Source organism: Balaenoptera acutorostrata, chromosome 10 (assembly GCF_949987535.1).
Source record: "Balaenoptera acutorostrata chromosome 10, mBalAcu1.1, whole genome shotgun sequence".
Taxonomy (NCBI): Eukaryota; Metazoa; Chordata; class Mammalia; order Artiodactyla; family Balaenopteridae; genus Balaenoptera; species Balaenoptera acutorostrata.
The window spans coordinates 35,659,327-35,686,241 of NC_080073.1; the positions used below are offsets into that span (position 1 = coordinate 35,659,327).

The 26,915-nt window shown below is 48.3% G+C and overlaps 1 protein-coding gene across 4 annotated transcripts in view; it reads right to left on the reverse strand.

Moving 5' to 3' along the window:
- The window catches only part of CACNA1D (calcium voltage-gated channel subunit alpha1 D), a 322,525-nt gene that overhangs the window by 60,961 nt on the left and 234,649 nt on the right, over window positions 1-26,915 (reverse strand). For all 4 annotated transcript variants that reach the window (XM_057555475.1, XM_057555477.1, XM_057555479.1 and 1 more), the window contains 15 exons: window positions 23,025-23,185; window positions 21,844-22,069; window positions 21,506-21,713; window positions 19,064-19,184; window positions 16,220-16,334; window positions 15,633-15,702; window positions 14,719-14,785; window positions 13,825-13,972; window positions 11,546-11,675; window positions 8,231-8,290; window positions 5,459-5,565; window positions 3,874-3,961; window positions 2,959-3,066; window positions 2,819-2,871; window positions 1,290-1,436 (listed from right to left, as the gene is read on the reverse strand). In XM_057555475.1, the coding sequence (XP_057411458.1) occupies window positions 1,290-1,436; window positions 2,819-2,871; window positions 2,959-3,066; window positions 3,874-3,961; window positions 5,459-5,565; window positions 8,231-8,290; window positions 11,546-11,675; window positions 13,825-13,972; window positions 14,719-14,785; window positions 15,633-15,702; window positions 16,220-16,334; window positions 19,064-19,184; window positions 21,506-21,713; window positions 21,844-22,069; window positions 23,025-23,185 (1,809 nt within the window). The remainder of the gene's footprint in view (window positions 1-1,289; window positions 1,437-2,818; window positions 2,872-2,958; window positions 3,067-3,873; window positions 3,962-5,458; window positions 5,566-8,230; window positions 8,291-11,545; window positions 11,676-13,824; window positions 13,973-14,718; window positions 14,786-15,632; window positions 15,703-16,219; window positions 16,335-19,063; window positions 19,185-21,505; window positions 21,714-21,843; window positions 22,070-23,024; window positions 23,186-26,915) is intronic.

Consider the following 26,915-nt stretch of genomic DNA (forward strand, 5'->3'; position numbering starts at 1 on the left):
ACAGCCTCCAATTCAATGGGCGCTCGTTCTGATGCAGATTCGGCCCTTCCAGGCACCCACCCGAGGCATGCACCGTGCTAGGTTTCACGTCCATCTGGAAAGGTGGACCTACTGTCGTCCTTGTCTTACGGAAGCTCAGAGAGGGATCTAAGTGCCAAGGTCACAGTCCCGGGGGCAGAGCAGGAGTTGAGCCCACCTCCCCTGATCCCCAAGCCCCAAGTCTGTTCATTTCCCTGCCATCCCTGGTGGCAGCTGCCACCCAGATTTCCTGAAGCGCAGTGTGTAAAACCTGAGACGACAGCTCGTGCCTCTGTAGAGTGCAGGCTCTCACTCCATGCTCCTCTTCTCGCAGGACCAATCCACCAATGAACAAGCCCCACCCAACAGTCCTTCTACTTCACAGACACCCCACACATCCAGAGAGCCCTGCCAGCCTGACCACCCTCCTCTGGGCATGAGAACTTGACATTCAGAACTCTATTGACATATATATGTTCTGGTGGCAGGAGCTGGGGGGCCATCAGAGAGCAGAGAACAACAAAGGTACAAGAGCTCTCCTCTTGTATTCTACCTTCTTCCTTCTTTCCACTTATCTTGCCTCAGCCATCAAAATCCTAGCCATTCCTCAGGACCCTATGCTGCATGTCTCTGCCACACCAGAACCCTCCTGCTTGGCTTGGCTGAGGACACTGACTAAATGTGGGCTTTAAAAGGGGGAACCACATCTAGACAGCTCTGTTTCTTCCACAGGGCTTAGCACAGCATGTTGCATGGAGCTGGTATCAAGAGCACACTTTATGAATGAGCCAGCGAGCACGGCAGTGAAAGACGTGGCACAATGGCACGTGTTAGTACATGACTAGGAGTGAATGAACAAATGAATGAACGGTCTGGGACACTATCAAGGACCTCTTTAGGAACAGTGTAGTGGCAGCTTTACTGATGAGGTGACACAGGAGCTGGCCTGAAAAATACCTCTGGGGACTCCCCATCCACATCCAGCGATGTCCCCCAGGAGCCCGCTGAGAGATACCCCCCTTCCACCATCCCAGCTTCCCAAATCCGAGAGTCCTGGCTGCCCACAGGGGTTAATCCTTTGCCTAATCCGACAGAGGAGCCCTGTGGGCCAGGAAGTGAGTGATAAGTGGCCCAAAGTTAAAAAGTCATAGAAAAGGCCTACAAAACTGGAGAAAAGCAGCAGGACTCGCTCTCCAGGAGAGCCGGCTCAGCCCAGAGTGCCCGTGAAGCAGCAGGAGCGCCCCTGGGAGACACACGATCTCGGTACTCACGCGGGCCAGCCCTCGAACGTGGAGACCGTGAACAGAGCCATCATAGCTGAGAGGACGTTGTCAAAGTTGAAATCGCTGTTTTGCCAGATCCTCTCCCGGACCACAGGGTTATCGACATCCCCATCCTTGTAGAGGATGAAGAGCCCCCTAGAGAGGAAAGGAAGTGGGCGGTCACCCTGGCAGGATGTGGAATCGGTCACACTGCCCGATCCCTACGCCGGCCAGGCCACTGTTCTGAGCATGGCACAGCCTGCGTTTCTCCATATCCTGCCCTGCATTTAGCCTACTCTACGGTTCAAATAACCGTGCAGCAATGACTAAATGAGTATTCTCCAGAGTGACCAGGCAGACACCCAGCCTGATCACAAATGAAAACTACCGAACAAGAACCGTCCCTTATATTATGGCCTCAAAATGCGCAATGAAGAACCGAAAGTTTTGGCCATGCAGAATTCCACAAGCTCTGGGAAACAAGCCCAGGCATCCTCTAATCTACATTTTAGTTTTAATCAAATTCCTTCTCTTATACTAACAGTATTCCCAGTTTTCTTTCCAAAACAATTCTATAATCGCTGGCACACAATATTTCTCCTAGAATGTCTCTATTTCACAGATGAGGAGGCCGACTTAGTGAGGGAAGGGAAAGCATCTTCGCACAGCTGCTGTGCTGTCACCTCCGTGGGTGCCCCTCCCCCACCCCCCAGAGCATGAACGGGGTGACCGGGGCCCCTGAGGTGCACTGCCACAGTCACATGGCCTTTGGTGCTCTCTGACTGCACCTTCTGCTGAAAAGAAACCCTCAATGAACACAGTGCAAGCAGGCCAGCCTTGCCTGGTGACATCTCAAAAGGACAGGGACACGGGGACGTCTATGCTTCTAAGGTCTCAGAACTTCAGGCAATGGTCTCCGTGTCTACCTTCGTAGTCTTCTGGATGCATTGGGATAAGAGGAATGAGTATATGCCACCTGCTCTCTCCTCTGCCCATTATTGTGAGCGAACATATGGCCAAGATGTGGGTGATGGGAGCAAGGAGAAAGAAGCATCCTGGGACCTGTCAGAAGAGGGTGGCCAGATCCTGAACTCCAGGAAGTTAAGCTTCAAGTTCTGGTTTGAGGAAAAAGTTGGATACGTGGCCGTAGGGGGAGCTTTTGGGGAGCATTTCATAATTGTTATTTTAGGTTTTAGTGCCCACTCCCTCCCCCAGTTTACTGATTCTATACCAAACATCAGAAGTCATCTGTCCATGCCTTAAGGGTGATGAAAAGCTTTGGAACTAGACAGAGGTGGTGTTCCCTCCACAATGTGATTGTATGAAATGTCACTGAACTGTATAGTTTGAAATGGTTGATTTTACGTTATGTGAATTTCACCTCAAAACAAAACCCTTCCATCACTCCAGCCATGAGATGAGCTCTCAGGCCTCTTGTCCTCCACAACAAAAAACTTCTGAAATCCTAGCACGAGCGGATTCTTGAAGCTTTTTATCTGTTCTTCCAAATTCCCCACTCCCACATTCAGGACACTCACCTGCATTCTTCGGGGTTACTTTTGGCTTCATCTGTGCATCGATAAAACTTTCCCTGGATACAAAACAGACAGACAGTCAAATGTGGGCTCCGCCTGAAGAAGATGGGCTGGGCTGCATGCTTGAAGGCCCTTCCCTGTACCTTGAAGAGCTGCACCCCGATGCAGGCAAACATGAACTGGAGGAGGGTGGTGACGATCATGATGTTGCCAATTGTCCGGATGGCCACAAAGACGCACTGGACCACGTGCTAGGGAGAGGGGGTGGGGAGGCGACAGGGGAGCATTACTTCCCTGTGTTATTTTAGCCACGGGGTGAACTAATACCAGCCAAGATTTTCTATGATTGTATGCATTTTTATATTATTTTCCTACCTGACAGTTCCTTATGCTTCGTTTTTCAGGTAGTTATCTATGGAGTTACCCCCAGTGCATTATGGCCACCTGGGAGGAACGCCATGTAAGCAGGTCCCTCCTTGGCTTCCTCCAAAGCAGTGAGCTCAGTCAGAAGAAATGCCATGGGGTACAGCACTGCCTGGCACACAGGCCCACAGGGCCCTGTACCCCATAAGACGACTGAGGAAAATGTAAACCCTCTGGCCTTTTGTACAAACCGCACAAGAATAGATTTAAAGACTAAAAGAAACCCAAAGGACTACTATTAATAATGAAAAAAGTAATGATGAACAGTAATCAAATAAAGAAAAACATCTTAAATTAACAAAAAATTTTAAAAATAATAATTTTTTTCATGGAAAGGCATTTTATTTTAAATATAGCAGTGTGTACATGTCAATCCCAAACTCCCAATCTATCCTTCCCCCTACCCTTCCCCCCCTGGTAACCATAAGATCATTCTCTAAGTCTGTGAGTAAAATAATAACTGGAAAAACACTACCAGCACTTAGCAGAGGCAGCTTTATTGGTTAGAAATGTTCTTTTCAAAGGCAAAGCCCACTGGAAAATCCATCAGGCCTCAACCCAGTCCCGGCCCAGAAAAATCCGTGATGACAGCTAACCCCAACCGAAGCCAGCCCAGCCTGGAGAGGAATCCAAACCTTAAGTCCTTTTGCTCTGTTGATTGCCCTGAGCGGTCTCAGGACCCGTAAGACTCTCAGGATCTTCACAACAGAGATGGCACTGGATCTAAGGGAGAGAGCAGAGGAAAGCAAGCCAGCAGAGAGCATTACAGTGGGTAAAATACCGCGAGATGATTTCACGTTAGTACAACTATGGTGGGTCCACGTGCAGCAGGGCTAATCCCTCCCCACGGCCCACACACGAGGATGCGTCTCCTCCTCCCGGTCCACGCTCCGTGGCACCTCCTAAGCCAGGCCCCCCGCGCTCTCAGAGACCCTGACAGGCACACAACTAATGCAGCAGAGACACAACTTAGGAGTTTGCTTTATTCTTTCCACCTGATGTAAACGCTAGGCAGTACTTGGCTGAGTTGCGTGGGTTTGGTTGGTTTTCTAAGTTTGGAGGCCTGCTGCAGTGCCCTGGTGCTGGGCTTCTCTGGCCTTCAAGGAGTCCGCTGTTGGGCGGGAGAGATGGGCAACCGCAAGCCAGCGTGTAGGTGTGACAACAGAGGGAAGGCAGCCAGGGGAACACGCCTTGGGGAGTCTGGGAAGGCCCCATAGAGGTGATATCAGGTGAGTCCCAAGTGGGTATGGGGTTAGCATATGGGGGGGGGGGGAGGCGGCAGCTGGAGAGCGCAGGCACAGCTGCGAGCTTACAGGCGTTGCAAAGATACTCATGAGAATGCCTTTCCGAGTTGTGACTACATGGCTCCCTCTCACTGGGTACTGATGGGAGGTGAGGAAGAGGATTTTAACACAGGGCAGCTTCAGGCAGGGGTCCTCCCCCTTCTGAGGGGGATAGAGCCTCTCATTTCCCTTTAGTTCAGAGGCCATGTGCACACACGTGCTCTCATATGGGGGGCACTGATGGTCAGCACCTGAGCAGAGGTGCTTCAGAGTCAGCAGGAAAGCAAGGCCACCCCTGGACGCTCCCACTGGAGCCTCTGCCCCAAACCCCCAGGTACGGCAGGCAGGCAGTGTACAGCTGGGGCTGTTCCCCACCAGAAATCTCTCAATGCCATGGAAAGGCCCTGGGGCTCTGACTTGCAGCTTTGGCCCCTTCTAGCTAAAAATTTTAGATGCCAAAAGAAAAGGGTCATAGCAGCTGATTTATCCTGGAGAGGAAGGGAAGCCTTCAATATCCAAGCTGGAAAGGCCTGAGAGGTCACCTCGTCCAACCCCTCCTGTATAGAGGGGGAACCGAGATCCTGGGAGAGGAGCCCCCGCCAGCCCCGGGCCCTGGACCAGCCCCTGGAGAACCCAAACTAGAGTCCAGCTGCCCTCCCTCCTAGTCTAGACTTCTTTCACCTTCTTCTGAAAAAAATATCACAGAGAATAATGAGCACAACCCAGCAGAGGGCATAAAAAGAAAAACAGAAACACAAGAAAGCATGAGTCGTCCCAATGCTTTCTGGCATGGGCACAAATTAAGCTTTCCCAGATAACCGAATGCCATAATTAAAATTATGGCTAGGCTTTATGAATTATGTTAAGCTTCCTCACATAGACCTTCCTGCCCAACAGTCCTGTACACACACGTTCACACACGCCCCAGAATACTTACTGGATCCCAAATGACACCAGAGACACCCCAACGACCAGCATATCCAGTAAGTTGAAGTAGTTCCTGCAGAAAGCCCCTTTGTGGAGGAAAGCTCCAAAAGTCGTCATCTATAAGCAGAATCATGAGTGATTTAGTGTTTTGTTTTGTTTTGTTTTCTCTCTGCAGAGGAAAAGAAACCTGGGCTCTTTACAAAAGCTTGAGCAAAGTATGACTTTATGAACAAGTGTGCATTAGGAAGCCAGAAATGTAAACCAACAGGGCAGAGCAATCGAATGCTTTGTTCAAAAATGGAAAAGGGGCAGCTGATTTCCTATACATTTTAAAAGAAGAGAGCAATTATTTCACTGGACATTATTAGAGTGAAAACAAATTTCAATTATGAATATATCGTTGGCATGTCCAAAGGCTCTGTCTCAGCAGAGAGTCCACTTAACCAGGTTTGTCAGGATGTAATCGCTGCCCAGACAACCTGGCTTCCCCACAAAACGCCAGTTCCAGCCCTTCTGAGACCCCAGCAGAGCCCACATTGCTCCAACCCAGACTTCCCAAGTGGGGCTAGAAGTGCCTGAGCCCCGGGCTCACATGCTCCGCTGATATAGAAACTTGCATGGTTTTCCCAGGCCCCGTATTGCTCCTAACAGCCCTTAGTGATGCACCCATTTTAGAGGCTCCTCCAAGTCCAGCTACTCTAGCACGTGCCAGGTGTGGCTCAGAAGCCGTCACCTGCTAAGTCACGGCCCCGGGTGCCCGGAGCCCACACCGCAGGTTCCCCACTGAGCTTCTTGAATAAGGAGCTTAGTGAGGAAGTGCTCCAGAATAAAAACTGCAAAATACATGGAGTTACTGCTTCTTTAAAAAAACAGATGGGAGAAGTTTCAGATAAGTACAGGAGAGGAGAGGCAGAGCTGGGAGCTAATTATACTGGCCCATATGGAACTGCCAATAATTAACCCTCTTTAACCTACCAAAAAAAGGCCACTTCAAATGGTTTAACCCAGTATCCAAACAGCCTTCCAAATCCTCCCCAGACCACCAGGAACCACTCTTTCGATGTCAGCTGCTTCTCAGAGATTCTGCATTTTCTGAATCCTTCTTGTTTTAGCTCATTTTCCACTCTATGAGATACTTTCAAAATGAGGATTGATTTGGAAGATTTAAGTCACTGAGGCAAATATATAGAAATTGAAAAGCAATAAATGTGGGTTTTTTTCTTTTAAATAAACCTGTATCTCTTTGCCCTGAAGCCCAAGAGGAACTAAATGCATTGAACAACTTAAAAGTGTGGAAAGTAAAACCTCAATTAACCAGGCTAACAGGCTAAAGGTAACATTTTCCTGTTCAGTTTGAGGAGAAGGCAAATTGCCAAAAAAAAAAGCAGCTCAGGATGAAGCAGAGGCCAGGTGAGTGTCCTTGCACCCCACGCCCTGTGCCTTCTGCACCAACGCCCATCACCGCGGAGACGGAGGTAGAATCTGCTCTCTGACCCAGGCAGCATCTCACTTAGGACAACCGTCAACCAAATTTACTGGCCTAAAGGCAGGAAAATGAACTCAAATGCCTAGAAGATTTTTAACAAGGGTTTAAACAGAGGTTGGTTGGTTGGTTTTGTGCTAGTATTTTCATTAACCAAAAAAAAAAAAAAAAGAGAGAGAGAGAGAAAATAACTAAATACCCTATTGCCTGAAAGGTTAACTGAGGTTTCATTTGACAGAAGATTTTGTGAAGAGCCCAAGTTCCACGGTACATTAAAATACATTTTTTTTTTCGTTTTTTGTCCTGAGATGCACACACAAAAACCTCAACATGGTTTAAAGAAACTGTGGTTCCAAGACCTCATTCCCCAGCTTGTCTCTCCGCTAGGAGATGACTGCCCTGACAGTTGTCCCAGGCCACGTTGTCCCAGTACTGCGAGGACGCATGCCCCTCAGCAAGTCTGGGGTTCTGGGCTCTCTGCTGTGGGTCTCCAGACCTCTGAGTACATAGGAATGAGCTCTCCCCAGGGTGGCCTTCACAACCAGTACACAAACCACATGCAGCAACGGCAACTGGCAACTCATGCATGGGCAGCACATTCCGGGCCCCCTGTCCAGAGGGTGCTCTGTTCGTTTGTGTAAATGTAAGCCCATCCATTAAAACAGATATATCTTAACACAAAGAGACCCACATTATCTTGCAAATCCCGTTGCAAGAAAATAGTGTGTTACTCTTTTAGGGCACTGAAAACATAATGCAGTCAAAGAAATGAGAAGAGAGACATTCCCTTCGCAGGAGAAATGCTTTTCCTCTGACTTGGATGTTAAGAAGGGTGGAAGAAAGTTCACACAGAGTGTTGTATCTGTTATCAGTTGACACATTTCAGAGGACATTAAAAAAGGAGCAAAATATAATTTCCAATCACTATTAGGAAGCCAAAGTAGCTCCTACATGCATTCAAAGGTTAAAAAGAAACAGCAAAAACAAGTTGAATGGTTACAGGAAAAAAATCCTTTGATTAAAAAAAAAAAAAAAAAAAAAAGCAGAGCTTGATCACAGAGGACAAAAACTGAAAATAGCCAAAAGCACGTCACGCGTCTTGGCCGTGTGTCACACACAGGAGCAGGCCCCTGAAACACACTCCTGTGGCACCTGTTACCTTCAAAACGATCTCAAATGCAAAAGTACCAGTGAAGACATAATCTGCATAACCTAGCATCTGGAAGGTAAACAAAGAATTGCCACCGTTATTGCTACCGCTGCTTTAGAGTATGCGAGGATCAATGAAAAAGCCATTACCTTTAACAGGATTTCAACAGTAAAGATGGCTGTGAAAGCATAGTCAAAGTAACCCAGTATCTGCAAGGCACAACACGTGGCGATGAGAAAAAGGCATCCGGACAAACCCCGACAGCTACACGCCCACAAGCGGTCAGAGACCCGTTCTCCCGGGATATGCCTGCCACCCTGGAGGAAAGTGCAGAGATGCTCAAAGGGCCCCACCTTGGTCCAACCAAGAGCTTTGGGGATACTTACCTCCTGTAACCACTCCTGCTGACACCTCTCCACACCCCCCCCCGCCCCAGCCTCGTGTTCTGGGCAGACAGAGGCTCACTTATGAAAACACTATGCTGGTAAGTAACTTGTGGCACCAGATAAATTAGTCTCACACACATTTTAGATTTTTAACTGCCTTTTTGGTAGAATGAAATATGCTGTCATTCAGCTGAACTTGGGATTGGAGGGAAAATGTAAACAAAGCTATTAGTGGCACCAAATGGGGCCACGTGCCCCCTCCAATTCCAGCCCATTCAATCAGGGAGCAAACACCCTTCCCCCACCGATGTGCTGGGCTGGAGAAATCTGCAAGGAAGAGTTTCACTTATCATCTTCCTCCTGCCCGCTGCTCTGCATCTAACACCGCTCTCTCTCTCAAGGCAGGTTTTTTCCTTGCCGGGCCCATTCAAAGAACGGACTGACTTGGCCTCTGAATGATGGTCCAGGCCACTTTATCAGCATTCCTGAGAATACTGTCTACTTTCCAACCAGTGGAGTCCTGCTAACCCCTTCTGGTGTCCCTGCTTCTCCTCAGAGCCATGGGGGCTGGAGGGCGGGCAGGTGGGCAACAGTGGGCCTGACTAAGGCTGCCCACAGGGAATCCTCAGCCACAAACACAGCAGCCGAGACTCTGCCACTGGAAGAGGCCGTCTTGGCTGCTTATCTGCATGACCACTGGGCTCTGTGGTTTGGGGGAACTGAAGAGAGCGGCCCTGGAAGATAACCCGTGGAGCCCACCCAGGCCAACTCCGTTCATTTCACAGATGTGGATGCTGAGAACAGGGGCAGCTGCTCAGCCCACGCGGCCAGTCTCTGCGTCGCTGAGCGGGAAGCCAGGCCTCCGATATGCCAGTCAAGAGCCACGGGCCCTGCTGTGTCCGTGTGGGACCCACCCCAAGGGAGTCCTTACTACTGTTACACTAAGGCGAGGACCTCTGTATCAAAGGCAGCCCTCCTCGCTGAAGTTCTCTCTCTTCAGACAGTATTATTCATTTTCCAAACTGTTTCCATTTGGGGATGTATAAATTTTGCTGGAACCCTTCTGTGTATCTGTGCTTCTGGCCAGGCAATGAAAGGTCTTTCCCAGTACACTACCAAGGCTGCCCACGGGGAACCCTGCCCCTCCTCCTTAGCCCCTCTGAGGTCGCAGCAGGGCCGTGCCTGCTGAAAGCACATGGGTAGCCAAGAATGACACAGCTGCCGACAAGCCAACAGCTCAGCCTGGTACCCGGGGTCAAAGCTCTTGGACTCAGGTTGTTCTTTCCTCACTCTGCCTCCTTTCTCTTTTTCACTAATGAATCAGCTAAGGTTAAAAAAAAAAAAAAAAAAAGCACTGCATGATATTAGTTATATGACGTATCTAAAGTAGTGAAACTCGCAGAGAGAAAGCAGAATGGCGGCTGTCAGGGGCTGGGGGAGGTGGACATGGGTAAAGTTTCTGTCACACAAGGTGAGTGAGTTCCAGAGATCTGCCATCCAACATGGTGCCCAAGGTTAAGGATACTGTCTTGTATCCTTAAAATTTTGTCAAGGAAAATCTCATGTTAAGCGTTCTGACTACGGTCAAATAAAAACACTGTGGTATTTTAAAAGCAAGACACACATACATATGTACATCTATTAAAAAAGAACAATAACATTCTTGGGAAAAGTGGCAGGGAAATAAACCCATGGGGAAGTAATTACAATAAAAAATTAGAACATGAGGCCCGCATGTAAATTAACTCTTTGTCTATCTGTGTTCTAGGACTAGCTTCTGACCTAGTCCATCACATAATGGTATTTTTTTCCCAAACAGCTTTTCCCCCTTGTGTCTCATCTTTAGGATGGAACCAGTGACACTGAGGGCCTTGTTCCATCTGAGTGTTGAGACAGCCTCGAGAATCTTAACAAAAGCCCTAACCTCTGAGTACAGACTGAGACAGGCTCAGGGCCTTCATCTTTACAACACCCACACGTTTTGAGGGGAAGATCTTTTAATCTTCGTATCAGGGTGCCCGAGTTTCAGCAATCTGATAGATTGGGTTTGCCAGGCTTCAAACCAAGAGCACTGGAAATGAAAAGACAGCACAGGGCTTGGTTGTCACAACTGAAATCGTGGGACACTGATCTGGTGATTTGTCTAAATACACAAATCTCTAAAAATCTCTTGTACAGAAAGAGGTACCAACCAGGCAAGGCAGCGACCCCTGACGGCCTCGCACACTTGCGGGCCTCCCTCCCCGGGCAGCTTTCTGGGCGATCATCTGAAACTGTGCTATGGTATTGAGGCCGGGCGGTCAACAGGCTACCGTCCTCTGAAGCTGTCTCGCCTCTGGACTGTTCTCAGTGCTGACAGCTGACCTGCTGAGACTGAACTGCTCAGGCAGGAACTGATTTAGGTACCAGTCTCTGCCCAGCATCGATGCTGGGGAAGGGAGCCAGCCCTAAATTACGAAACTGATTACAAAGACGAGACTAAACCCTCTGCTGGTCTTCTTTGTAAAGCCACCTCCTGCCCCAAACTAGCCAAAACTTAGTTCTTCTCCACTGAACCCTTCAGGTCCACATCTGTCATCTCCCTAACTTGTATTTCTTGTCAGTAACAGAACCAAGTAGCTTTGTGCATTTAAGTCTTCCTGCCAACCCTACATAAGAGCTCCCGGGCACGTGACACACCTGGTTTCAATTTTCCTTTCTCTCCTGCTGGACGCTGCCACCAGGCGGGAATCTCAAAATAGGTGTGCATGTGAATTGGACCAGGGAGGGGGAAAGAGGGACCAAAATGTTGGCAGCAAGGAACAGAGAGGTAGAGAAGCGAAGCCCCTGAAAATACTCAGTTATTGCAGAATATTTGAAACGAGGTGTAAAATATACGATTCAATAAAGGTTTGTGCCCGTAAAACAAAACCCCTCTGGCACTGACAAACCTGAAAGAAAATGCCTACAGGTGAACAAGAGGCCCACTTGAGCTTTTACCCTCACGGCCCCTGCGGACCATGCACGGACGCGGCCTCTGCCCGAGAGCTCAGCGCCGACCCGGGGAGCCCCGCCCTGCCGTCCTCGCTGGGGGCTTACAGTGTTCCGGAAGGAGTGGCTGCGGATGGGGTCCTCGGCGGCGAGGGCAGCGCTGCTCAGCATGATGAAGACGAGGATAAGGTTGGTGAAGATGTGGTGGTTGATGAGCTTGTGGCAGCCCACACGGATCCTGCGGGGAAAGCCGCCGCATGGACGCAGCCCCAGAAGGGCCCAGGCCCCCGGCACACTAGGGCCACTCCGCGGCGACGAACCAGGTGGAGGACAGCTGTCCCTGTGCCGCCCAAGCCCCCACCCAGCAAACGGACCCACGGGACCATCAGCCCCTGGAAACCCCAGGACGGCAGACCCCAAGTGCTCTGTATGAACACGCCGCAGAGACCATTCACTAAGTCCTTAAAAGTGTGGACATCGTCCTCCTGAAGGTGAAGAAACTGAGGCTTCAGCCTGTGAAAGAACTTTCTTAAGGCGACCCAGCTATGGGAATTGCCCGGCGGTCCAGTGGTTAGGACTCTATGCTCTCACTGCCGAGGGCCCAGGTGTGATCCCTGGTCAGGGACCTAAAATCCCACAAGCCAAGCGGTGTGGCCAAAAAAAAAAAAAAGGTGACCCAGATAGTAGGGACTAGGGGCAGAATTCCAATCCAGGTCTGAGGGTGACATAGCCCTACCATAACGTGAAGCCCAGCTGCTTCCTTTCCCTGCCTTGGAACAGAGACCGAGGTCAGAGCTCATCCCAACAGCTCACAAAGAATGGGAGCAATCCCAGCAGTTGGGCTGTATCAAAACATGACCATGGTAAGTGAGGCTTGGTGGAATCTCCTGTTATGTGGAGATTCTGTCATAAGTGCTATTTTTGCAGGGAGGAGGGGGAGTCGACCCGCAACAAGTACTTCTGAGAAAGTCAAGTGGACGTTACACCATCACGCAAGAATCTTAGAAGGATGCCACTGCACGTGCTCAGCGCCCCCAGCCCTGGCTCTCACGACAGCGCCACAGGCCATCAGAGCCTTTCCTGATGCCCCTGATGTCCCATGGGCTAGTTAGTGCAGTTAGTGCCTGACTTCCCTTAGCCTCGATATTTGACTTCAGAATTTAAAGTTGGTTTTTTTTTTTTTTTTGGTCTATAGAATACATGTAGGTTTTCCTTTGAAATGTTTTTTTTCACTTTAAAAACTGGAGTCCACTTTATATGAAGGTGACCCCTTGCTTCAAATCTTCCCCTTTGGGGTTGCTTAATGCTGGGATGTTGTCCCTGGAGGGCCTGCAAGCCATCAGCACCTAGGGAAGGCCTTCCAGTGCTGTGAGGGCAAGAGTGCTCAAAGTTTTGGGGGAAAATCAATCCATTCCTCCAATATAGGCAGACGCAATGAGCTGCAGATGTCAGTGAGTCGGCTGAATAACTTTTTAAAAGACATACCCAAACTATCAATGGTGATGAATGATAAAGACTACCATCCAGTCTTCAAGTCTGTAAGACTGCAGCCCCCCTTGCTTTCCACCTATGTCTCCCTGGAGCCTGTGAATTTATGGAGTTCTTCGCTGACAGCCCAGAACTGCTTCTGCAATTCTAGAAACCTTTCCAGGAGCCATCGATTCCCCCCTGGCATTTCACTCCTTACCAGATTATTTAAAACCTAGAAACCAGCTAGTAAATACACATCTTCCTCTTACAGTACTTGTGAGTAATTACCGTGTTCCTGGTGAGCACCTGATCATTTTAGCAAGAGAAATGTATTTTAAGCAAGATATCAGGGAGCTGAACTGAATAGCTACCATCTATACAATATCACTGAGCGATTATTACTTTATCACCATCAAACTCAATAGGGAAAAGTAATCAACTAAGCTGGATCTCTGGGTGAAGATACGCTGCAGAAGTTGGTCAAAATCCTCATCCCCCACAGCATCTTAACAGAAGGCCCCCTCGTGAAGAAAGGGTCCTTTGGATGGAAAACACTTCACAGGTGACGACTCACGGCACACCAGAGCTGTGGGCTCTGACCGAACCACAGTATTGTACCACTGCTGCCCCAGTGCAGGGGTTGGGGGGAGGAGAATCTGGAACAGCACTTCTCCCAGGGCCTGGTCACACCCCTAAGCCCCTGGTCCAGGCACAGGAAGGCTAGGAAGAGATGAACAGAGGGCAAAGGCAAGGCTGGAGCAGGACAGGGGTCCGAGGGGGCCTGGGGGCCCTGACGCTCAGGCGCAGAAAGGGACTGAGAACCATCTTCCCTCACCCCATCCCCAGCCACCCCTCAAGCAACCTGTAGGGTCCTGGGGGAGACGGGGCAGCTGCGCAACTAGAAAGGGGATATTTACGGGTTGGTCTTGCTAAGAATGAAGAAAGCGCTCCCTTCGGGGATGGGGGTGATTTTCTCTTTCATGTTCAACTCAGAGATTCTGCGAGGACGGGGGCCAGCAGGAACCTCGGGTTCGTCCTCTTCCTCCTCCTCTTCCTCTTCACCTACTTTAAAGGAGACACTTTTTTTTTAGGCATGAAATAAACAAAGACTGCATTTGGGTTTCGATGGTCATCCTCAATTTCACACGAATATTTGGCTTAAACTTTAACATCATCTATCAGCTTACATTAATCAAAACCCTTCCAAATCCGAACGGAGAGTATGTGGGGGTGGGGAGGGGCTGAGAAGCGGGCCCGTCTGGTGAGCATGCGTAGCTGTGGGAATGAGGCCCCAGCAGTTTAAGATCTGGGCGAAGGTGAAGGTGGCAGTTGTGGGATTCTCACTGCCCATCCCCCCAGCATCTTGCTGCTTCCCCAGCAAGCCCCGTGCTCTGCTTCAGCCTGAAAAACGGTGTGGGGTTTCAAGTCACACACAGGCCCCCAGGCTCCCTGACTCCACGGTTCCTCCTACGTCAGCCAGTAAAGGCCCCAGTCGAGGTGGAAGTATCAGGTGAGTGTTGATAACTGGCCGTCTTCTAGAGAGATGTCCCAGCCCAGTGTGGGCTTGCCCTGCTCCACCTACGCGTTCTCTCCCCACCCGCTGGAGCCTAGGTTACATAAGCCGCCGGCAACCACGAGAAAAACAGAGCTAACCGGCCCACGAGGGGACTGCACCCGTGGCCTCGGCGGCCTCGGCAGCCCCGCGTGTGCCCAGCTGGGCCAGCCAGCCGCAGACTCAGCCGCCGATCAGAGTGAGAGCAAAGACACGTGGCTCATGCGCTGAGGGCCCGTCTCTGGCCTCCGCCACATACCCGGGACATCACAAGGCGGGTAGGGGTCCTTGTCCTCATCCTCCTCTCGGTAGTCATCGATGGTGACCTGGGAAGACAGAGGGGTCTTGGGAGGAACGGAGACTGACTTAAACGGACTTGAGAGGGGCAAGTAAAGGCTCAACCCTGCCGTTCAGCACGGGGCAGAGGAGTTGTCTCCGGAGTGTGCGCTGTATGTAAGTGTGTCGGGACAGCAGGTGCCCCCAGATGGTGACTCTGCTGAAAACAGAAGGTCTGAGGGCAGATGAGGAGCAAACTGGTGTAACCCCTGCCCAGCCGTGGACAGCCAGCCCCACCCATGCCTCCCCCTCTCCCAACACTGGCACCCACGCTACGTGAGAACCGCCTTACAGATTCCTGCCGCCCCGCCACACTGAGAGCCCCACGCACGCAGGGACCTCGCTGGTCTCGGCCGTTCCCGATCCCCAGTAGCTGACACACAGTCACCACTCAAAAAGTCTTTACTGACTCACTGAATAAATGAACAAATTAATGAAAAATCCGGAGCTGACGCGGTGCACGAAGTTTCACAGTAGGGCCCTGAGCGCCCAGACCCTCTGATCCTGAGACACCCGCGCTCTGGGGACAGACATCTTTCAGCAATCCTTGATTTTAATCCCCACTGAGAAGATACTGACGCAGGTCAGGCCTGACCACATCATTCCAATCAAGAAAAAATAAGCGGTCAGACCAGTTCAGTATGCATCATACCAGCTCTCTGGTGAAATACTGTTAACAACCAGCTCAGACACCCCTGGAAAGCCAGTGTCGATGACGGGGCACCACACTTTCACTACTCCAAAATATCACACACAACGCTGTCATGGTGTAAAGGGTACATTTATGGTGATATCAACAGAATCATTCTGAAACAAAGTGGAGAATGTAACATCTACCTTGTTGTCACTGTTGGCTATCTGGTTGACTTCTGGTTTGTTGTTCTTTTTATTTTCCAGGCTTTCTTTTCTACAGAGAAGAGAACAAAAAAAACCAAGTAACCATACTGCTTTGTATAAGAAAGCTAATCAGGATTCTGAATCAACAGTGGCCCAGTGAAGGACAGAATTTAATTGGAAACAACCCTAATAGCAAGAACATAGCACGACCCACACCCAGAGCTTCCTGTTCACCTCACTGCACTGGATTCATTATACAGATCATCTTATTAAAATTCTCATCCAAGAGCTAATCAGCATGGAATGCATCATTTATTTTATGACGCCAAAATTAACTGCAGTGATTCGTTAAGCATGGGGACGTGTGACTCCTACTCTCAGCTCCGAGGGGGTGAGAGCCAAGGGCCTGGGTTCTGCCCAAGAGTCCATCCTCTTTGGCCGGCCCCACAGGACCAGCCAGGATCCCCACAAAGCAGCAGCACAGGAGCTGCAGCTGCTGTGCAGCCGGGTGCCCCCGCAGGCCCCACCTGCGAATGGCTCCCCGGGTCAAACCCCTCAGCCAGCCGCCCAGGTGAAAATGGGGTTACCTGGCAATCTTCTTCCTTTCCTTTTCTTCAGCTTCCTCTTTCTGAGCAGTATTCAAACTTTCAGCATCAGCCAAATTGTCTACAGCAATGGCCAAGAAGACATTCAGTAGAATATCTAATTTGAAAATGTTAAGGATGCAACACGGTTCTAAGTGCAGCTACACATGGTCAATAATGGCAATGAAACACCCCCATGTTCAGGAGGCTGGTGACAAGTAACTGTCCCTTAGTGCTATGTTCACTTGGTAAAGCTAGGAGACCAGAGTCCCATTTTTTTCAAAAAGAACTAGAACCTGTAGAAGATAAGCTGGCCAAAAACAAAATTAAGATTCACCAAAACCCATGAAAACCTACGAACGCCAACATTCCCCTTCATGTGTGTGCATGTGTGTGCATGTATATGCTGTTGCACATGTGTCTACACATCTAGGTGTCTATGGCTATGACACACATTGCATAAAACAATCTATAACATAAGCGTGTTGTTTTTATGCATTTTGCATTTCGCTTTATGCATTTTGTTTTCTTTATTTTAAAACGCTCACACCCACAACATATCTATCTGGGGTGTCCTTTCCAAATAAGACCCTGTAAAGGCTACACATTATTCAAATGATGATCCCATCGCACAAGGCAGCCTGAGCCTTTCTTATTTGAAATGACCTTCCGAGTCTGCGAATACCTCATGCATTCACTCATTCCACAAACACTGACTGACTCCAGCACGCCTGCCTTATTGCCCGATGGCGCTGGACTGCTCCTCTGCATTGTCCCCCGGTGGCTGTTATCTTAGACTATTGTGGTTGAATTTCATTTTTGCAAAGAGTAAAAAGTTAGGTGACTAAACAAGTTATCAGGTTTTTGGCTCTTACTATAATGTTCTATGTGTGGTTTCCTTGAATGACTGAAAAAAATATCCTGAATAAGGTTCCCAAATCAGACGATGCCTGTTTCTTACTTGTTAGCAGTTAAGTACATTTTGGAGAAGCACAGGGATCAGAGGGCAATAAATAGGTCAAGACGACTCCCTTCTCTGACTGATGCTTCCCTCTAGCTGACGTACCACCACCTGCATGCAAGACAACGGGAGCCCAGGGACCCCGACACAGGAGAGGCACAGCATGGTCCCACACGCCCTCCGCAATCTGAACTCTCAGGCGGATTGCTGAACATGTCAACAAACATAACCTAACAAGGCGCTGATAATGAGCAGGCTTCCAGGGGATGTCATGCTTGACCTATTCAAGTCTTTAAGGAGGATAGAAATGTGAGTGGATTCTGTGAAGACTTTCAAAACACCTTTGATACAGTAGGATTATTTTTTAGACAGAGTGGCAAGGAGCCTGGGGAAGCAGTCTGTCCTGGGCTGGGCGACGGCTTGGCAACACGAGCTCTCCTCTGACGGACGTGGGGTAATCATGGCTCAGAAAACGATTAGTGCCGGGAATAACTGCACTGAGAATCCCTACTAATGATCGCAATGAAGAAATACTGCATCTCTAGTCTTACAATGACACTAGATTCTTTTAGGTAGTAGAAAGAAAATGCAGAGTAATAAACCACAGGAAAATCTTACAAGTTTGTAACAGCTGGTTTCCAAGAGCAAATACCCATTATCTGTTTTTAGAAGCATTACCCACCAGACCCTCCTAAACAGTGGTGTGCTGTGGAATCTATTTGAAAACATCTGTCAAGCACCTCTGACGTGCCAGGCACCGTTCTGGGTGCTGGGGACATGGGAGGAAACAGGACAGACTGGAGTCCAAGCTCCCAAGTAGCATCTATTCTAGCTGGGGGGGGGGGGGGGGACAGAACATAAACTACTTAAGGATTTCAGAGAGTGATACATGTACTACAAAGAAAACACAATATCTAACTGGAAAGTGGCCAGGGAATACTTCTCTGCAGATTAGGGCCAGTATATGGCTGTGGCCTAAAGAATTAATCACGAGGAGAGCAGAAAAAGAAAATACTGATCATTCATTTAACAAACACTGACCAAGGGCTGTGTGTGCATGACCCTGTGGTGTAAGCCACGAGACATGTGAATACAAAAAGAGATCGCTGACTCAAGAAGCTTCTCATCTAGTTGAGAAGATGGAGAAATGCCACCCTAAACTCCAGCAGGACCCACAGGCAGTAGGAGGCATATGCAGAGAGCCTGGCAGGAGAGCTGCCCTCTGGGCAGGGGGGGCAGGGTGGTTCCCTGCAGCAGGGCTGTTGGAGCTGCATGAGAGACTCCTAGGATTTCTATGTGTTGAGAGAGGGACTTCCATAGAATACACTGAAGAACAAAGCATTGTCCCCATAGGTTTGCACTGGGGTTTCCACCCTGAAGAAAATTCACTAACAAGCCAGAGAAGATGAAGGGGAAAACAGCTCAAGGGATGTTGTATGAAATTAAATTTGTTTTCCTCCTCTTAATCTGTCTTACCTCAATTTGATTACTAGCCAGCCAAAAGAACCTGGAAGCTAGAGAGACATTTTTCCTCCCTACACCCTCAAGGGTGATGGCGCGGAGAATAACAGGGCTTTGCCCTAAGCCACCCCTTGGGACCTGTACAGGAGACGGGACGTCATGCTGAGTGGGTGACCACTGGTGCAGCCTACGTGCCATCTCAGGCTCCCTCCCGTGGCTGCTGTCATTCCTCAAAGCCTAACTGAGACTCTGCTTCTCCTGTGCTGCCCTAGCAACAGCGAAAGAGGGCACAGGAGTGAGGTGAGGGCACTCACCTCCCCACCACAACGGATACCACCATCGCCACGGGGAAACTCAGAGAGGAAGACAGCAAACACGACACGGTCAACAAGGCGGCCCAGGTCAGCCTGAAGGCTGAAGGATACAGTTACCGCAAATGAAGAGGATGATGAAGTAGATGCAGACGATCATTCCCGAAGACGACGGGCCCCCGTACGCCATAATGCCATCGTACATCACAGCATTCCAGTCTTCACCTGTCAGAATCTAAGAAGCCAAAACTGGGATCAGCGGGCAGGTGGATTCACAGTTCCCACGGTTCTCCCAGAGCTCCTGGGGGCTGCCCGTGTCTGGTGTAACCTGCCTTTCACAGTTCAGTTTGCACTGAACAAATGCACCTGTTATCCTATAGTGTTTAAAATGTTATGCTTAATCACATAAATACATGAGTTAACTCTTCTGGTGAAAATAAAAGAGCATTCCATGTAAGACTTGTGTACCCTCTAACTACACCCCAGGCCATTCGGTCCCCTCCCCAGAAGCATGCTGTTGGTGTGTCTCTCCAGGACCTTTGTGCATTTAAACACGTATATACATACCCAGAGAAAACAGGCTGTACAACCAAATAGAAATTTGGCAAATGGTTTGAAAAGGTAAAGCAATTCACAGAAAAGGAACTATAAATGGCTCCTGCTCACATGAGAAGACATTCAACATCACTCCTGACAACAGTAATATCAATTAAAACTACAATGAGATACCATTTCCATCTACCAGACTGGCAGTAATCAAAACGTCTGAACACTCACTACGGTGAAAGGGAGTTAGGCAATGGGCAGTCCCCACACCACATCACTGGAGGATGAACTACCACAGCCTTGAAGAGAATACTTGGGCAAGAGTGTCAAAGTTAAAAATGGACACACACCCTTTAAACCAGCAATTCCACTCGGGGGAATTTATCCTACAGACCTACTGTCACACATGTGCCCCATGGTGTATCTTCAAGGTCATCCACTCAGCCAAGACGAGACACAGTGGAATATTCATCAGCAGGGGACTGGACCCATGAATTCTGGCACACCCACACCACAAAACATAGCAGCATTGAAAAGGAGGCAGCAGCTTTTTACGGACCAATAAAGAAGGTTCTTAAGGACACGTTAGGTGTTAAAAGGAAAGATGAAAAAAAGCACGTAGGATGAGCTACCATCTGTGCAAATTCATCTGTAGGTAGACAGGCAGGTAGGTATGTTTATTTACATCTGAGCGAATACACTGGGAGAATACTGAAGAATCTGCTTAATGGTGGTTGCCTCCGACAACGGGAAATTGGTGGCTGGGTGGGAGGGAGACTTGTCACTTTATATGCTTTTCTAACATTTGAATTTTGTGCCGTGCACACGTACTACAAAAACCACCACCACCATGCAGGTTTCTCTGAAAGTACCAAAAAAAAAAAAAAAAAAAACTCATCCACGGCCAAAAATTAAAACTGAGTTATATTATACTTTATTGCTATAGGCCAGGTCTAGAGCAGTGACAGTAATTCCATTCACTTCAAAATGTCCAAGTAGGAAAGAACCTTAGAGATCATTCCCTAGGCTCTCATTTTGCAGAAAATAGTGACTTTCCAAGGTCACAGAGCTGAGCACTGGAGGAGCCACCGTGGGACGTCCATGGCCGCTGCCCCTCCCGCCAGGCCTCCCCCCTCTCCCGCAGGACTCGCTGCTGGCATCGCATGTGAAAAGCAACAAGGGCAGATGAGGGCAACAAGGGCGCTGCGTGGCTTGTGGGATCTCAGTTTCCCGACCAGGGATGGAACCCACGCCCCCTGCAGTGGAAGCACGGAGTCCTAACCACTGGACCGCCAGGGAAGTCCCAGGCAGATGGGTCTTTTAAATCTACCTGCCAGGCTCTAAGGAAGGGCTTCGGCTCACAACACACAAGGTGGGGGTTTGGGACGCCGCAGCGTACAGCCAGGTGGGGTGGAGAGGCTGGGCCTCTGAGCGCAGGGCCACCTGTGAACCTCTGACACCGCTGCTCCCTTCTCAGCCCAGTGCCCGCAAAGGCCCCCGCAGCAGAGACGTCCTCAGAGTCTGTGTGTCCCCATTACATCACACGAGGGAGGACAACACAGGGCCAGAAAGCTGTCACAACTCCTTAATCACCCTGATTCCTCTGACTATACACCAAGGCATCAGGGCTTTAGAAGTCACTTCTCTGCATAAATCCATTATAACCAGGATTACAAAACTTGCCTGCTGTCAAAAATTAGCAAACGACAAGAAGAGGATTTTAGAGCCTATGTCACAGGAACCTCAGAAACCTCACACAATCAAACACAAATTTTTGGTTGATTATTTCATAATACAACTAGTGGTCTCACAAAAATGTGAAATCACAGCACATAGATCTGGAGTGAGATGCAAAACAAATGACTTAAATGGCACAAAATTAATCAGAGTGTTATTAGGGCAGAGGTTACTAATACAATAACAATGGAGTGTTTTGTCTTACTGATTCGTGGACAGATGAGAAGGCATCCCCTAAGGTGCAGCCCAGGGAAAGGATGGCGGGGGACCCACCTGGAACACCGTTAGAAGCGCTTGAGGGAAATTATCAAAGGTGCTCCGCTTGGTTTGCGTTTCGTCAAAATTAAACTTGCCGCCGAACAGCTGCATCCCCAGCAAGGAAAAGATGATGATGAAGAGAAAAAGCAGGAGCAGCAGCGAAGCGATGGACTTCATGGAGTTTAACAAGGATGCCACCAAGTTGCTCAGGGAGGTCCAGTGCCTGCAAGTCAAGACAAGGGGGTGAGCCCAGAGCGCCACCTGGGATGGGGCAGAAGGTCCCCCAGGCGGCGACAGGGCTGACCACCACCCACGTTCAGAAAACACCTGCAGTGAGACGCGCACGTCCTCACCTGGTCACTTTGAAAATTCTCAAGAGCCGAACACAGCGAAACACAGAGATGCCCAGAGGAGACATGATTTCCAGTTCCACCAAGATCGTTTCAGTAATTCCTCCACACACCACGAAGCAATCAAACCGATTGAAAAGAGAGACGAAATATGCCTGGAGACCCAAGCTGTACATCTTTACAAGCATCTCGCAGGTGAACAGAGCCAAGAGGACTTTGTTAGCGATATCTAGAAAGACAAGGGGGCACACGTCCTCGGGATCTCATCATGGGAGTGGCTCTGACCTCCCCCTCCTCACCTCCCTCTCACCAGCCACTGCCAGAAGTGCCCCAAGAACCTCTGCCCTTGTCTTTGCTCTTGCCCCAATTACAGAAATGCGGCATGAACACTTATGGTCTGCTTGTCTGTCAGGTTCTAGTCCTGCTTCTGGCTACTACACAGACATGTGCCCCTTGGAGAAGTTCCTTGGTTTCTCTGGGCCTCAGTTTCACTGACTGTAAAATGGGGAGGGGCAGCTTACCACATAATCTCTGATACTTTCGAGCCCTGAAAGCCTACAATTCTGCATTTAGACCATCATGTTGTTTTTGTTTGTTTGTTTCAATCAGTAACAAAAAAAAATCTGTCGGATCTTGCTTACAGCACCATGATCTAAGAAGCAGTTGCCTATCAAGGTCACTTCAGAAAATGCCACCCAGCAGGCTGGAGAGTCAAACAGAAACAGATTTGACTTGATGTCAGGCAGGGCTTCACAATGGCTCGAAACTGTTGAACTCAGAATGGGATGAGCTCCCGTACCACCCTGCTGGGGCATTCAAGGTAGGTGAACAGCCACCGCTTGCCAAGAAAACTACAGAGGAGAATAAAGCTTCCAGTGGAGATGGGGAGAAGGGATTATGAGGTCCCTTCCAGCTGCCTGATTCCTTGATCCCAGGTTGTCACAGGGTTAAGACAATGAGCTGCTCTGGAGTTATCAGCTTCAAGGTGCTTCACGCACCACATGGCACAGACCGCACCCCCTCTCCAGGTGCGCCCTGTGCTTGGTTCTGCCGCCTTCCAAGCTACTGCTCACTGGAAATGGTCCTGAATGCTACCCTATGTCCATCAGCAAAGACTAGACTGCAGTCAGCCAGCCTCAGGGATCCCCTACTCGGAACAAAAAGAGAACGGCTTCTGCTTATACCTTGAATCTGTGTCAACCAGTCGGGCTGGTCGTAGTGCTCGGAGGAAATGGTTAAGGTGTTGAGAAACACCAGGACAATCACCAGCCAGTAAAACGTGACGGACTTCACGGCGGCCCTGCACCTTCTGCGACTGAAGCGGTTCCAGCGGCGCCAGCGGCGGCTGCAAGAGAAGCAAGCGTCACTCCCTGGATGACAGATGCAGCACCTCATCAACATCACTGAGGAGTAACTGCACTCTGGAGGTCCCAGCTGGGGTCAGGGTGCAGGGAGGAAAGATGAGAACAAATGGCATAGAAATGACCAGACCTCGTAAGACAAATTACTTTGGTTTTAAAATACAACTTTTGAAAGCACAGTCTTGACTTGATCATGCTATCAGTTTCCTTCCTATGGCTTTAGATAACCCCATAATCTGCCATATGCAGTCCTCAAACCAGTTAGGAAATCTAGATATTCACAGAATCATGAGTTCGTACACATATGCAGTTCATGTGCCCACCTCGAGGCACATGGATCTGTCCGAGCTCTCAGGGCAGAGAGACCAGCTTATCATACACATCTCTCACAGCACCTCAATCATCATGCGGAATTTACCAGGCAGCGAAGTGCTCCCAAACCTGAGTTTTCCTTTTAGGGAAACTTTCAGTCCTTTCTTAAATCTGGAGGTTCCTCTGGAGCCGGAGAGAGCTGTCGACGTTGAGTACTCCTGAGTCATCAGGTGCCCTTTCTAACTAGGGATGCTCAAAATATACCTTCAGGAGAAAAGCTAATATTGAATCATGTTTCCATACAAATAGAATGAGCTGAGCCAAACAGACAAGTAGCATGTCCTCTACCAATTCGCAGTTGCAGTACGTAATTAGAGAAAGTATTCTTTCCCTTAGCCCGTCTCCCTATAGGAAACGTTCCCTGCCACAGGATGGCTTGGTGAAGGGGGTCCCAGGGAAGGGCCGGCCGAGTGGCAGTGTCAGCTCTGTCCAGGTTGTGCTCAGTGACAGGGGTGGTGGGCGCTTCCTCTAGGTGCTTGAGTCAGAAGAATCTCCAGGCTGAGTCCAGGGCTGCAGCCCTGGCCGACTCAGCTGCACCGATCTGCTAAGAACACTGTAACCCAGGGGCCAAAGAAAGAGTTGTGTCAGCTCTTTGGCAAGACCTGGAACAAGCAAGGTGCATTTGGTTACTGCTCTTGCTATGTGGTTTCTGATGGTAATGGCAGCTGGAAACATGATAACCAGCATAGAAGTCCACTGAGGACACTAAAAACTTTCCCCACAAGACTGGGTTTCTCCTGTGATGCATAACTCAGTACACATAAGCAAGGTGGCCTGGACAAGATCCAGCCTTGGTGGGTCTATTCATGCTGCAGTGACAAGTCACAGGTGTCTCCCAAATCTAGGGGACTGTCTCATCCCCGCAAACCCTGCACTAGGCACGTGGAGATGAAGGCATGGTCCATGGCCCCTGTCCTTGAATAGTATACCGGGCTGTGGCAGGTAATTATAAATCCACACCAAGTGTTACACCCAGGGTACTGGGTACAGGAGCAAAGAGAAGGGAGCTACAAGGGATCTTTGGAAGAGTCGGGGAAGGCTTCTCCAAAAAGCTGAGGTCTGGGCTGGCTCTCGATAGCTGAGTAAGAGTTAGCCAGCGGGGAGAGGGCAGGGCACTCCACTCAGCTCCCCCAAAGAGACTTGGATGGGAAGAACCTGAGTGTGTGGTATATTTGATGGCTTGAAAGCAGTCCAGAATAACAAAGTGCAGAGTCTGGGAAGGGTGTCAAAACATGAGACCATGTTTTGGTGAGCTGGGGGCCACATTATGAAGGAATTTAAATACCCTCTGGCAACAGGAAGTCCATGAAAGGGGGCTTTTAATTTTTTTTTTTTGGCTGTGCCCCACAGCATGCGGGATCTTAGTTTCCTGACCAGGGATTGAACCTGTGTCCCCTGCATTGGGAGTGCGGAGTCTTAACCGCTGGACCGCCAGTGAAGTCCCCTTTTTTTTAAGTCAGGTTTACTGAGATCTAATTTACATATGGTAAAATTTACTCTATTTAGTTCTACAGTTTGTAACCACAATCTAGATGTAGAATATTTCCATCACTCAATAAAGTTCCTTCATGGCACTTTGTAGTTAATCCACTCTGCTCACCCCAGCCCCAGAAACTACTGATTCGTTCTCTTTCTCTATTATTTTGCTTCATCCGGAATCCTATGAACAGAATCATACAATATATAGCTTTTTAAGACTGGCTTCCTTCACTTAGTAAAAATTTGTTTGTGATTCATTTGTGTTGTTGATCTCTCAGTAGTTTTTTCCTTTCTTGTTGCTGAGTTTTAGTCCATCATATGGATGAATTATAGTTTGTCTACCCTTTACCATTTGATGGACATTTGAGTTATTTACAGCTTTTGGCAATTTTAAATAAACATGTAAATGTTATATTTATAAATTATATATATATAATGCTTATGAATATAAACATTCATGAAAAAATTTTTCCTGTGTAGATACCTATCTTCATTTCTCTTATATAAATACCTTAGAAGTGGGATTGCTGAGTCATATGGTAAATATCTTTGCTTTATTATTTTTACCAAGACAGAGAAGTATGGTATTGAGAGACATCTATTTTCATAATCAATATGTGCCTAAATTATATTTAAATCATTTCACTCTGTACTATATTTTCAATAATTATAGAATGTGTTGTTCATCCACTTAAGGGTACATCTGTAGACATAACCTAAGACTGCAGAAGAATCTGAAAGATCCAAACACAGTATGCTTAGAAAATGCAGATTTTGGATCTAATGTATACTGCATTAATAAACGATGTGAAATGTTAAAAAAAAATTACTGTTTGACTTTGTAAGAAACTGCCAACTTGCTTTTAAAATGGTTATGTCATTTGACATGTAGCAATGTACAAGAATTTTCATTGATCTGCATCCTTGTCAAATGTGGGATTGCCAGATTTTTTAATTTGATCCATTCTGTAGATGTGTCGTGGTATCTCACTGTGATTTTAATTCTCATTTTCCTAATGACCGATGGTCATTTCATGTGCTTATTTGCCATCTGTATCTCTTCTTTGGCTACCTGCCTATTAAAAATCTATTGTCTATTTTTTATTGGGTTGTTTTCTTATTACTGACATTATTCTTTATATATACTGGGTATTAGTCCTTTATCAATTATGTTTTGCAAATATTTTCTCTTCCAGTCTACAGCTGATCTTTTTCTTTCAAAGAGCAGTAGTTTTAATTTTGATGAAGTCCGATTTACCAGTTCTTCCTGCTACGGCCAGTGCTTTGGGTGTTGTACCCAAGAAACTTTTGCCTAACCCAGGGTCACTAAGGTTTTCTCCTATGTTTTCTTCTAGAATATTTACAGTTTTAAGTTTTACATGTAGTTCTACTCCATTTCAAGTTAAGTTTTGTATATAGTGGTAAAACACTGTTTCTAACTGAAAAATAATACTTATATGGAAAAGTATCAAACCATTGGTATACAGTTCAATGAGTTTTTACCGACTGTGTAACCTGCACCCAGAACAAGAAAGAGAACATTACGAGCAACTCAGAAGACCTCTTGAACTTCCTTCCATGGAAAAGCTTTAAGCAGAGAAGTGACAGGAATTATCTCTCTCAGAGAAAGGACTCTGGGAGGGGATGTAAAGGGTTGATTAGTAGGCACAATGTTGGTCATTGTTGCATCTTATTGGTCTGTCTGTTTTGGAGGGGGGGATCTTTGGCACCTACTACACTGTTCTCCAAGGCAGGTACTTACTGTTTACTGGGCAGATTGATCTTCTACACGAATGTTAGCGTCCACAGAGCGAAAAACCAAGTCTAGAGCAACTCTATGTAAAATTCAGAAGTTTGAACATA